The sequence below is a fragment of the Phoca vitulina genome, unplaced genomic scaffold (assembly GCF_004348235.1).
Source record: "Phoca vitulina isolate PV1807 unplaced genomic scaffold, GSC_HSeal_1.0 scaffold37, whole genome shotgun sequence".
Classification (NCBI taxonomy): Eukaryota; Metazoa; Chordata; class Mammalia; order Carnivora; family Phocidae; genus Phoca; species Phoca vitulina.
The window spans coordinates 8,793,443-8,807,220 of record NW_022589740.1 but is presented as its reverse complement, the minus strand read 5'-3'; the positions used below and the strand labels follow the sequence as shown (position 1 = coordinate 8,807,220).

The 13,778-nt window shown below is 45.5% G+C and overlaps 1 protein-coding gene across 1 annotated transcript in view; it reads left to right on the top strand.

Moving 5' to 3' along the window:
* The first annotated feature begins 487 nt into the window (after nucleotides 1–487).
* Nucleotides 488–13,778, top strand: part of DOCK8 (dedicator of cytokinesis 8) — a 220,126-nt gene continuing 206,835 nt past the window's right edge. Inside the window, exon 1 of the mRNA XM_032427435.1 lies at nucleotides 488–584. Coding sequence (XP_032283326.1) covers nucleotides 532–584 — 53 coding nt within the window. The 5' untranslated portion in view covers nucleotides 488–531. The remainder of the gene's footprint in view (nucleotides 585–13,778) is intronic.

Below are 13,778 nucleotides of genomic sequence, written 5' to 3'. Positions count from 1 at the left end.
CCGGCTTGGTGCGGACCCTTCAGAAGGCCCAGCGCCGAGACGTGCGGGGCTGGCTTCCCGACCTGGCGGAGCGCGCGGGGCGGGCGGACAGCGCGTTCCCGCTCCTGCCCTCAGGCGCTGGCAGCCCCGCGGCTCCGGGCAGATGGAGTTTCCGGCCTGGCCCGGCGGTCGCGGAGCCCTCCGCCCGCGCTCGCTCCTGCCTGAGGTCAGGGCCCCCGCGGCCGCAGCGCGCCGTCGCTCGGAGCATCCGGAGGGCAGTTCCGCGGCGTGTCCACACCCTCTCGCCCGCCGCTCCCTGCGTGCCGGGCCGGGCGCCGGGTGGCTGGCTGGGCTCGCCGCCGCGGCAGCTCCGAGGCTGGGCCCTCCCCCGCCGTGGCTGCGGCGCCGAAGGTGGAAATGCGGAAGTTTGCAGCCCCGCTGACAGATGAGGCTCGCGCCCCGCTCGGCGTGCGCTGCAGCGGCTCCGCGGCGCGCCGGGTCCCCGCCGTCCGCGCCCCGCGCCCCTAGAGGCGGACGAGCCGCGCGCGGGCCATGGCCACGCTGCCGGGCGCGGAGCGGCGCGCGTTCGCGCTCAAGATCAACAGGTAAGACGCGCCCCGCGGCGCCGCGCAGCCGCCGCCGCCGCACCGCCCCGGGCCCGCCGAGCGCCCGCGGGGGCCGAGTCCCGGGGACGGCGCGGCGGGGTGCACCTGCGCCCCCCCTGCCCCCACCCCGGAGGCGGCCGCGCTGGGACCGCTGAGCGCGCGACAGTGTCCGTGCGCGCCGGCCTCCGCCCGCGCCTCCGCGACGGTCCCAGCCCTCCCGGGTGTCCCGGGCCACCGGCGTCCCTTCCCTGAGCGAGCCCTCGGGGCCACCTCCGCGACCCGCGTCGCCCGCGCCGCCCTCGGGGTCTGACAGGTGGCCGCGCCGGGGAGGGTGAAGGGCGCAGGGCGAGCTGTGCTGGGCTCGCCGCGGACTTCCTGATGAACTGCGCCGGCCTTTGAGACCTGCCGGGAGATGGGGCAAGTCAAGAAGCGGTTGCGGTGCGACTTGTGTTTCCAGGCAGCTGCTGAGGACTTGGGCTGTTCTGAGCAGGGCTCTTTCCCCTCTCGTTGTATTTTCCCCTCCGAAGAAGTTTGGCTCCTGTTGACATCGCTATTTTTATTCCCTGGTCCCAAGGAGCCGTGAAGGGGAAAAAGTGATTTTTTAAAAATTCTCCATTTAAATAAACAAAAAGGAATGGCCTGTGGCTGGCATTTTTACATTTCTAGCGCTCTGGCGGAGAACTAAGGGCAATGAATCCACCTCACCGTCCGGTTCCTAATCCAAATCGCACACATTCAGTGTGAGCACATTTACTGCTCAAAGTTCTCGCCAGAGGTGCTGCAGCTGCAGTTTTCCCTCCGCTGAAAACTGCTGACAAGTATTGGGGGACATTTTTGTCCTGCCCTGAGAAATCGAGACTGTCCGGTTAAAAGATAACACGAAACTGGTCCCGAAGGGTCAACTTGTTATTCTCCTGTGCCTTCCCTGCTCTAGGACGTGTTATTCTTTTAGCTGAGCCCGTGAGAGGGTAGTTGCACAGTACATTTTGTGTGCGGAGGGCGTGTGGAGAGGTTGGAGCCACAAGGCATTAGAAGCCCCGAATAATCAGGTGGTAAGCCCCCCACCCCGGCCAGGGCCCACTGGGCTTTATTGCTGTTTGATGTCCACCTGCTGGGTAGCTGTGGGCAAACCATTCCTTGTACCTTACTATTTCTTCATCTTTAAAATGAATTTAATTATTAATGGGCATTGTATATTAATGTTGGAGTACCACAGGTACTAGTTAAAAGGCATGATGTCCATCAGGAATCTCCCTACGGGGATTTTATTTTATTTTATATTTTATTTTATTTATTTTTATTTATGTATGTATGTATGTATGTATGTATGTATTTTGCATTAGGGTTCATGGCTGTTGCAAGCCAGAAGGGGCAATGAATTCGTTTGGGGAGTATGGGAATCAAACTGAAGTGAGCAATGGGTGTACCACTTGCCAGAGCTACTGCTCTTCGGTCCCTGTGAATTTTAGCTCAGGAAGCATGGCTGGGACAGAAAGATGTTCGAGACTGTGGGGTTTGGTGGAGTTGATCTGGGGAGAGCAGCAGGACCTGCGCTAATCCTGTAGGCACTCTTGAAAGTAGCAGTAGGGCTGGTGTGGCCTGAGGGTTAAGAATAAAGGCCCTGGCTAGAATTAGGACCTGCTTGCAGATTGGCCCCCTGCTACACACTGTGGGACCCTGGGCCTGTTATTTAACCTTTGTAAACTTTGGTTTCTTTATATGTCAAATGGGATAAATCGTAGGACCTACTTCTTATGACCGTTGGGAAGATTGAGGGAAATAGGTGCCTATAGCGTGTGGCTCAGAATAAGTGTTAAGTGTTAGCGGTCCTCATCGACCTTGCCATCAGCTTCATCACTGTCCCTATCATCATCGTTTTTGAGAGCCTAAGGAAGAAGGGTAGGAGAGGAAGCTGCAGTTAGAGAGCACTTTGGGCTGGGTCCACCAGCCGTAGGTTGGAGCTGCTGGGGCGGATGTTCTCCCTCATGTGACTTCCATCCCTGTGCTGAGATCACCAGACACACCCAGTGGAACAGAGTGTGTGATGCAATCTGAACAAGAAGAGCCGCATTGAAGTTAAGTATAAAAGGTTCCCTAATCCTCAGGCAAGAAAAAGGATCGGATATTCCTATTTGGGGGGGTTCTGCTTTCCCTTTTGAAGCATTTGTGTCTTAGGTGAAAGAGTTATACTAAGGAGCTTAGCAGAAAGTATTGTTCAAAGGAGTGGATTTAGTAAGGACATACCTGGTATTAGTATCATATTAAAACTCACCATTTATTGAGCCCTTACTCTGTCCCAGACACTGTGATATGCTTCATGGATTATATCACTAAATCCTTACAAAAATCTTAGGAGACTCACATGAAATCTCGTATAGAAGGACAATGAAGCTTGGAGATGTAGTTTGCAAAAGGCCATGCAATTTGTTAAAGGCCAAGCAACAGTAGCAGAGATTACAAACTACTCCAAAGACTGTGCTCTTAATTGGGCATGTGCTATTTTGATGCACGAGCCTTAATAATTTCCTTTGAAAGCAAGCAGGGAATGACTTAAAAAAAAAAAAAAAATTCTCATCTCAGTAGCAGCACTGGCAAACTTTTCTGTGTTCTGATCGGTGTTTAAACCACCAGTGTGACATTTTGCAATTTTGCAGTTGGAAAAGAAAATGTTTTCCCTTGCATGCCTACCCAGTGTTGAAATACGGCCCTCAAGTACATTTAGCGTGGGTTCCCATTTTTTCCATTTTTTCACCTTTCTCCTCAGAATGAGATGAACTATCCCTTGAAAATGTTTGTGGGGGTAAAATCAGCGTGCCTCCTATTACGGAAATATTCAAATCAGATATATTAAAATTTTTCTTTGTAAAGAGCTCAGTTCTGCCTGCACCAACCTCAGGAAAGAGCGAGCTGACTAACTCACAGTGGGAAAAGAGTGTCCCCCACTGTTCCCAAATTCTGTGGCTTTCTGCAAGTAACATTGCTCAGTTTAGGGGCAGGGCCAAAGCAAAACAGGAACCTGGGAATGCCCACCAGTGCCCATCCCCCACGATTGCCCTGGCTCTCCCATGCTCTGAAGAAGCCTAAATTCCCATATGTTGGAAATTCACATGTTGGAAGAGTCCCATCCTATAGGACTTTTTGTTTTGTTTTGGGGACAAAGTGTAATTGTATGATGTAATCATGTGACTTGTTACAGTTAAACGTTTCTCTAGAACCCACCTCTCAGGGAGATAACAGGGGAAAAGATCCTCCACTGAAGTTTTCTGAGCTGGGGAAGTAAAATTTAATTTCGCGTAAGTTTCACGTACTCATCTTTGTTTCAGTGTAATTGTCGCTGACTTCCTGTGCACAAAAGGACTAGATTGAGTTAAGAAATTCATGGTAATGGTTTGCATTTGGGATTTCAGACACTGCTGCTTTAAGTGTCATAATACAGTCCTTGTACGAGCACCAAGTCTGATCAACTACCTTTCTTTCTTACTGGCATTTAGTGCTTTCATAGATTATAAAAATTATTACTAATATTCTGAAAATTCATTAAGGGAAATCTTGGTTTCTTTCACACACAAAATAGATATAGAATTTAGCACATATTAAAGTAAAATAAGGACTCTGGGTAAAGAGAGCAAAAGTCAGAAGGCGGAAAAAACATAAATGATCTTCTGGACACTCAGGATTGAAAGGAATAAATAATAATAGCTTATGCTTATAACATGTCTACTGTATGGCAGTCTAAATCTTTGCATGTTATAACTCATTTACCCCTATGAAGTATGAACAATTATTACCTCCATTTTACACACGGAGAAACTGAGCATGGAGAAGTCCCAAAAATTGTCCAAAGTCACAAAATAGCTAACAAAGGGCAGAGCTGGGGTTCAGATGGAGGCAGCCTGGCTTCAAAATCCTCTCCTTTAATCTCTATACCATGCTGTCGTCTCAGTTTTATATTAAGATAACAGTAAAATAAGTAACGTTTATTGACTGCTCACCACGTGCCAAACATTGCGCTAAGAACTTTATATATCTACATTGCATTGTTGTAGAAAAGGGACAAAATGTTAAGCAAAATAATCATCATTACAGAGTGATTTTATGGAAGATAAAAACAAGGAGCTGAGAAAACAGATTGCATTTAAGAATCCCAATAATTTTGGGCATTAGGACCAGAACAAGATGAAGGTATAGAGATCTTCCTGAGAAGTATTTGCTATTTTGTCTATGAAGATGATGCAGGCATAGAAATTTATGTATAAATGTGTGTCAGCAGTGAAACTAAACTAAATCTTTAGTAGTGATGGCAGAGCAGGATGTTGGTGCTTTCTGGAATTGCTTCATTTGTCGAACGTGTTCTAGACCAACGACCAATAGACAAGGCTTTAGGCAATCAAACTCAGGAATTTAGGTCTTTCACATTCCGAATCATTTTCTTCCAGATTCTTGGGACAGCTCTACTTGACTTTGGGCGTCAAGTACAAATGAAAGAACCTTCTGCCAGGGTGAAATTTTCTTCATTTGGAGTTCTCTGAGCTCTGACAGTTCACATGCATGTGTGGAGCTAATGTTCACTTCTACATGGAAGATAGATGTATAATTGCATCATATGGTTACCTGTGGAAAGCAAATATAATTGCATCATGTGGTTACCTGGGGAGAGAGATAGAACTCAAGGGACGAGGTCTCCCATCTCAGCTCCCCAGACAGAGCTAGTGATGGAATGGGGTGATGTTATGAGCTCCCCATCTTTCCGTCCTCTTGTTTAACAGGGACCTTGAGGAGGCAGGGATGTGACGCTCAGACTTCTTGCTGAGGAAGGGTAAGAAACAGGAGGCCTGGGGCGCCTGGGTGGCTTGGTTGGTTAAGCATCTGCCTTTGGCTCAGGTCATGATCTCAGGGTCCTGGGATCGAGCCCCGCCTTGGGCTCCCTGCTCAGTTGGGAGCCTGCTTCTCCCTCTACCCCTCCCCCCTGCTTGTGATCTCTCTCTCTGATAAATAAAATGTTAAAAAAAAAAAAAGAAACAGGAGGCCTTAATTTTTTTCAGTGGCAAACAATCAGGTGCTTATTCCTGTTTTGGTCAATAGGAAAGTGTTAAAACAAAATGTACTATCCCAGTTCCCACAAGGGTCTAGTCTAATTTATTAGCAACCAGCAGCCGCAAGGGTTCTCTAGGGTCCAGGGAAATGCATGCGTTTATATGGTTGTGGTAAGTGTGGTCCCTCTGCTTCTGGAACTCACGCTGTAGTGGTGCAGCTGGCTGTTTGGACAACTTGGGGACACACAGAATAAAAACAGGCTGATCTCTCTGAAAGTATGTATGAAGGCATCTGTATGCCGGGGTTCCGTGAGATCAAACAAATTGGTAAAGTTGGCATAGGATACTGTGTCCCACTGCATTCAGATCAAATGCAGGACTAAAAAAGCAGGATTAGTGGTGGCAGAAAGAGTTTCCCCTGCCCTCTGTTCTTTTCATCCGTGTTCAACGTGAGAAATAGGAAACAAGTAAGCAGAAATGTCGACCACCCATAAATTACAGCTCAACATTTGCATGTATAGCCTTCCATTTTCACAAAAATAAGATCTTATTGGATATGCCGCTTTGGGGTTTGTTTTGTTAATTTTAAATATTATGAACAACTCTCCATGTCAATCAATGTAGATCTACATTGTAATTGAGGTAAGGCTCTGTAAAATTGCATTGATTGCATATAAAATGATTTGTTGAATTCATTTTCTGTTATTGTGCCTCAAGAGAGTTTCCGGTTTTCACAGTACCGTACAGAGGTTGATGGAATGCCTTATACACACATCTCGATGTGTTAGGGCAAATGCTACCTTAAAAATTTCTAGGAGTGGCATTGCCTGGTCAAAGGAAAGAAACATTTTTTAAGCTTTTGATACACATGGCCACATTGTCTTCCAGAAAAGTTATACTTATTTATGCTTCCACCAGCCGCCCTAGCCCTAAGAGTGATCATTTTCTCACATTCACACCCCCGCTGGGTTTTTTTTTTTAATTTTTTTATTGGTATGTTAATCCCCATACATTACATCATTAGTTTTAGATGTAGTGTTCCATGATTCATTGTTTGTGCATAACACCCAGTGCTCCATGCAGAACGTGCCCTCCTCAATACCCATCACCAGGCTAACCCATCCTCCCACCCCCTCCCCTCTAGAACCCTCAGTTTGTTTTTCAGAGTCCATCGTCTCTCATGGTTCGTCTCCCCCTCTGATTTCCCCCCCCTTCATTCTTACCCTCCTGCTACCTTCTTCTTTTTTTTTTCTTAACATATATTGCATTATTTGTTTCAGAGGTACAGATCTGAGATTCAACAGTCTTGCACAATTCACAGCGCTTACCAGAGCACATACCCTCCCCAGTGTCTATCACCCAGTCACCCCATCCCTCCCACCCCACCCCCCACTCCAGCAACCCTCAGTTTGTTTCCTGAGATTAAGAATTCCTCGTATCAGTGAGGTCATATGATACATGTCTTTCTCTATTTGACTTATTTCGCTCAGCATAATACTCTCCAGTTCCATCCACGTCATTGCAAATGGCAAGATCTCATTCCTTTTGATGGCTGCATAATATTCCATTGTGTATATATACCACCTCTTCTTTATCCATTCATCTGTCGATGGACATCTTGGCTCTTTCCACAGTTTGGCTATTGTGGACATTGCTGCTATAAACATCGGGGTGCACGTACCCTTTCGGATCCCTACTTTTGTATCTTTGGGGTAAATACCCAGTAGTGCAATTGCTGGATCATATGGTAGCTCTATTTTCAACTTTTTGAGGAACCTCCATACTGTTTTCCAGAGTGGCTGCACCAGCTTGCATTCCCACCAACAGTGTAGGAGGGTTCCCCTTTCTCTGCATCCCCGCCAACATCTGTCATTTCCTGACTTGTTAATTTTAGCCATTCTGACTGCTGTGAGGTGGTATCTCATTGAGGTTTTGATTTGGATTTCCCTGATGCCGAGTGCTATTGAGCACTTTTTCATGTGTCTGTTGGCCATTTGGATGTCTTCTTTGGAAAAATGTTTGTTCATGTCTTCTGCCCATTTCTTGATTGGATTCTTTGTTCTTTGGGTGTTGAGTTTGATAAGTTCTTTATAGATTTTGGATACTAGTCCTTTATCTGATATGTCATTTGCAAATATCTTCTCCCATTCTGTCGGTTGTCTTTTGGTTTTGTTGACTGTTTGCTTTGCAAAAGCTTTTTATCTTGATGAAGTCCCAATAGTTCATTTTTGCCCTTGCTTCCCTTGCCTTTGGCGATGTTTCTAGGAAGAAGTTGCTGCGGCTGAGGTCGAAGAGGTTGCTGCCTGTGTTCTCCTTTAGGATTTTGATGGACTCCTGTCTCACATTGAGGTCTTTCAACCATTTGGAGTCTATTTTTGTGTGTGGTGTAAGGAAATGGTCCAGTTTCATTCTTCTGCATGTGGCTGTCCAATTTTCCCAATACCATTTGTTGAAGAGACTGTCTTTTTTCCATTGGACATTCTTTCCTGCTTTGTCAAAGATTAGTTGACCATAGAGTTGAGGGTCCATTTCTGGGCTCTCTATTCTGTTCCATTGATCTATGTGCCTGTTTTTGTGCCAGTACCATACTGTCTTGATGACGACAGCTTTGTAGTAGAGCTGGAAGTCCGGAATTGTGATGCCACCAGCTTTGCTTTTCTTTTTCAACATTCCTCTGGCTATGCGGGGTCTTTTCTGGTTCCATACAAATTTTAGGATTATTTGTTCCATTTCTTTGAAAAAAGTGGATGGTATTTTGATGGGGATTACATTGAATGTGTAGATTGCTCTAGGTAGCATTGACATCTTCACAATATTTGTTCTTCCAATCCATGAGCATGGAACGTTTTTCCATTTCTTTGTGTCTTCCTCAATTTCTTTCATGAGTATTTTATAGTTTTCTGAGTACAGATCCTTTGCCTCTTTGGTTAGATTTGTTCCTAGGTATCTTATGGTTTTGGGTGCAATTGTAAATGGGATCGACTCCTTAATTTCTCTTTCTTCTGTCTTGTTGTTGGTGTATAGGAATGCCACTGACTTCTGTGCATTGATTTTATATCCTGCCACTTTACTGAATTCCTGTATGAGTTCTAGAAGTTTTGGGGTGGAGTCTTTGGGGTTTTCCACATAGAGTATCATATCATCTGCAAAGAGTGAGAGTTTGACTTCTTCTTTGCCGATTCGGATGCCTTTTATTTCTTTTTGTTGTCTGATTGCTGTGGCTAGGACTTCTAATACTATGTTGAGTAGCAGTGGTGATAGTGGACATCCCTGCCGCCCCGCTGGGTTTTATCATTCTTTTAAATCTTTATTTGCAAGCTTGACCCCTGCTCTTAAATGTCTCTTACCTCTTCCTGTTTAGCTTCTCTGCCAGATCCCTGCGTGACCTCTGAAGTCATGCTTCAGAAATTAAAATGGTCATACATTTCTCCTTTTTCCTTTGCCCGATAGACAACTAAAGATGGTGGTAACCTCCATCTTCCTTGCTTTCTGCCTTTATTCATTGAATAGGTGGGTTAACGATGAAGGTGGATGTTCTAGCAACTTAATTCTTTCTTGATTCTCTTTTAGACTCTAGTTGTCACACTTTCACTCACTCTTTGCTTTCACAATCTAATCTACCTGTCGTTTGCATAAACTCTTGCTCTTTGAAATGAAATGGCATGTCTGAATCAGAATCCCTGTCTCTCACAAACAAGATCCAGATGATGTAATTCACTGTGTTTTCCCTTGGATCTGGGTATACATAGACTGGACTTCTTTCACACTTTTTTGGGTCCCTCTGGCTCTGGGATTGGCTTTATGTTTGTACAACATGTTAGTGTCACTCTGCTTAGAAACCTTGAGAGGCTTCACAAGCACTCTTATCATTCAAAGGATAAAGTTTATTGTTCTTCCTATGCAAGAGGTCAAAGGTAAAAATAGCAAACAGGTTACCTAATGGTATTCAGGCTAAACTGGAACTAGAGTAAGAAATGCAGAACTGTAAAGTAATCAACTTTTTTCTCCCATCTGTTGACTTTCTGGTGTGTGGATGAGTTAGGAGGCTTGCAAATCCTAGGCTCATAAGTTTGAGAGTGAGAATACACTCCAGCTAATGAGGGTTACTCTGTTCTGAGCACTGCACCAGGTCCTGGAAATACAAAGACAAAAAGTCATGGCCTTGTCTGCAAGGAGCAAGGACATTAACCCAAGATTATGGACTGGGAAAGGAGGGAGACTTCATTTGCCTCCTAACCCTGCCTTTTGGGCATTGTGCCTTTAAAGTGGTCCTTTTGGCTTCGTGCTGCTTATTCTAAGGATCCTAGCAGTATCCAGAACATTCTTGGAGATCCTTTTAGAATTGCTCTCAGAGTTTGGGGGACATTTATTTTAAAAAATAAGCTCAGTGGCATGAAATCTTTTTCCCCTGGGGGAGAATCTGCTTTTTTTCTTACTTGGAAAGTTTCAAAAATATAGTAAATACAGATAGATGGTAACATGGCAGGTACCTGAGAGCCTGCTGAGCAGAATGAACAAATGTGAACATTTGGTCACTTTTTTTTTTTTTTTTAAATAGGCTCCACACGGGGCTCCATCTCATGACCCCGAGATCATGACCTGAGCCAAGACCAAGAATCAGACGCTTAACCAACTGAGCCACCCAGGCGCCCCAACATTTGGACACTCGTGTCTTAGATATTTCTAAATGGAAAAAGAGAACATTACAGATAAATTTGAAGTCCCCATATTCTGCTCCTTCAGAGGTCAGCACTACCACCAAGTCGTACTTTTAGTGTGTGTGTGTTTGTGTGTGCACGCGCGCACGCACATATCCATAAATGATATACTGTATGGTTTCTGCAATGAGCCAAAGTCATTAGCATTTAATCAAGTCTGTTAAATTAGGTAGTATCAGTTTGAGTTCATGAAAAGATATGACTTTAAAATCCTGGAGCTGGTTTTTAGCGGCCTCTTCAAGTAGCTCTGAAAGCAGTTGCCAAGAAGAGCCCCCAAAGATGATTTCAGGAAGCCAGCTCTCTCAGCATAGACTGCATGGCCCTTCTTGTGTGAAATTATAAAAAAAAACAAAAAACCCAGCAACAGGTATTTAGATGTGTACAATCTGGTCATGCTTTTTTGATCACTCCTTACATTATAGTCACATTACCTACTTCCTGGAAAAGCCCGGAAACTAAAACCAAAAAAATTTTTTTTTGTCTCCATCAGATGAATGTACCCACGATTTGCGTTTGACCTGAGATAAGGAGTTGAGTTGATAACATTGTTTATTTTTAAATAATATGTTATTTTTTAAAGATATTACTTTTTAAATTTCTTTGAGAGACAGGGAGAGCATGAGCGGGGTTAGGGGCAGAGGGAGAGGGAGAAGCAGACTCCCTGCCGAGCAGGGAGCCCGACGTAGGGCTCGATCCCAGGACCCTGAGATCATGACCTGAGCCGAAGGCAGATGCTTAACCAACTGAGCCACCCAGGTGCCCCAATAATATGGTTTTTAAAGCATAGAATAAAGATTCTGCCTCATTGCCCAGACATTTGATTAGAGAAAGTCTGTAGATTAGCACAAGAGGGTATGGTGTTTGCTGAGAAGGATGTGGTTCTCCTGGCGTGGGTGTAACTGAATGGTTGGGCTGGATTCTCCCGTTTGAACAGGGAGATGTAGTCCCCTGTTGCACCAGACCCCCCATGAGAGAAAGTGGGAAGAATGGCCACAGATAGTAGGGCTGTCCTCCAAATCCCTGCTCTGCCTTGCTGCGACACAGGGCAAGAGTCCACACACAGCAGACCCCTTCTGTGGTTTGAGTTGTTTGAGTTGTCTGCATTCGGTTCTTGGCGCCGTACTTGAGAACTCAAGAGAAGTTGAGTTCTCACCAAGGAGATAACCCCCCGGGGTCCCGGGTCATTGGGGAATCCAACCAGAGCTGCCTACGGGGTGCCAGTCAGCAGGCACTGATTTATACCAGCATGACGGCCCATTTTCCCTTATGCTCGCAGAAAAAGTCAGGCTCAAAGTCCACTAAAAATGTACCATCTCCTGCTTCAAGGCAGTGGTGGCCGTCTGGTCTCTGCGGGAACAGGATCGTCGCCTCCCTGTTGTCGTTCTCACTGGTTTGCTTCACCTGCTCGTATTGTCCTCTTTCATTCCAAATCACTGTCTGCTCTCACAATATCCCTTTAGAAGGGGTATCCACTTTCTCTGTTGTATATATCCACTATAACTGTTGTATATTACCTGTTGTATGCCGATCACTTTATTCAACTCACAAGAATTTTTTTTTGATTGCCTGTGACTTTCTCTAGGCAGTCTGAGAGGGGGAAAAAACAACAACCAGTATCTGCCCCCAGAATTCAGCGGGAGGGAGCGGGTTGACTAAGAGAACAGAGGAGATGGAGTTTGTGTGGGTGGGTGAGGGTTAGGGCAGGATTGTCGCCAGAACGCACAGGGAGGGGAGCAACAGATGAAACTGTTACGATGGGAAGAGTAGCTGTGTGCAGAATGGGTGGGGTAGGGGGTTCTGTGAGATGGATCAGGAGGGGGCTGCAGTCATCCCCATTGTGAGGTGATGAGGTCTGGGATTAGGCTGGAGTCACAAGAAGAAAAGTGACTGTGGCCACAGATACTTCAAAGGGAGTCAACTGGATTTGAGAAGCACCTCAATAACTGTTCATTTGCTCTTCTCGTGAACACTGACTGTAGCCTGCTGTGTACCTGCAGAGTTCTAAGGGCCAAGGATAGAGCTGTGAGCAAGACAGTCTAGGTTCTTGTTCTAAAAGAAGTCATTTTCCAGGGTCGCCTGGGTGGCTCAGTTGGTTAAGCAACCGACTCTTGGTTTCGGCTTGGGTTGTGATCTCAGGGTCATGAGATCGAGCCTTGCATCAGCTCTATGCTCAGCCCAGAGTCTGCTTGAGATTCTCTTTTTCTCTTCCCTCCCCCTCCTCCTGTGCTCTCTCTCTCTCTCTCAATAAAATAAATAAAACCTTTAACAAAAAATATAAGTCATTTTCCAGTGGGAAGATAATAAAGTAAACCAGGAAAGAAACAAGGAAATATCAGATAAAATAAGAGCTATGCAGAGAATGTACAAGGGCCATGTGGAGAGTGTGGATACTTCAAAAGAATGGACGAGGAAGGCATCCCTGAGTGGGTCGGTGACTGGGGCTGGGACTGGGTGGGGGAATTAGCAAGTGCTGTGGCTGGAGTAAGTCTGGTGTGTTGGAAGAAAAGAAAGAGCCAGCGTGTCTGGAGTAGAGTGGATGAAGGGAGAGTGGTAGAGATGAGGAGAAAAGTTGGCAGCAATCAAATCCTTATAAGCCATGGGAGAAGTTGAAATGTTATTCTAAATGCAATGGGAAGGTTTCTGGAAGAGAGGCATGACTCGATTGACATCCCAAAAGAGATGACACCAAGATTTCCATTCTGGGGTTTAAAAGTGCACTCTGGCTTCCCCACAGAGAAGCAAAGAATGGAAGCAAGGAAAATAACTGGGAGGTAGTCAGGTTCCAGATGGGTGGTGGTGGCAGCTGGGACTGCAGGGGGGAGGGGCAGTCAGGTCTGAGATACAACTTGGAGATTGAGCGGATGGATTAGATGTGGGCTGGGGACAGTGGGAGAAAAAGAGAAATCGCCATGTCTCTGGGGTTGGAGTTCTGGGTGGAGATGGTTGCTTTTCACAGAGATTGAAAAGGGTGGACGAGGAGCAGCCTTTTAGGGTGAATCAAGAGTTTAGTTGGGGGCATATTAAGTCTAAGATGCATATTAGAAATGCAAGTGGAATTTCCTACTATGTAGTTTTATTTAGGAATCTGAGACTCAGGAGAGAGGTCAGAGCTGGATATTTAAATTTGCAAGTCATTGCCATGCTATTTTTCAAAACAGAAGAAAAGAAAATACTGAAATTATCTTGATAAGATTTTGACAGCCACAAAGCTGTATGTATGGTATGAAATCATTCTTATTGAAAAACAAATATGTATATATTTCCCTGTAGAGTTAATGGATCAATACATATGGTAAGGAGGGGACCAGAAGGACATATGTCAACATGTTATCAGTGTTATACCTGGGTAGTTGTATTACTGATGATTTTTGTTTCCTGGCATGTGAAGCATGTGTATGTATGTATGTATGTATGTGGGTATATTTCCCACATTTTCTTCAAAA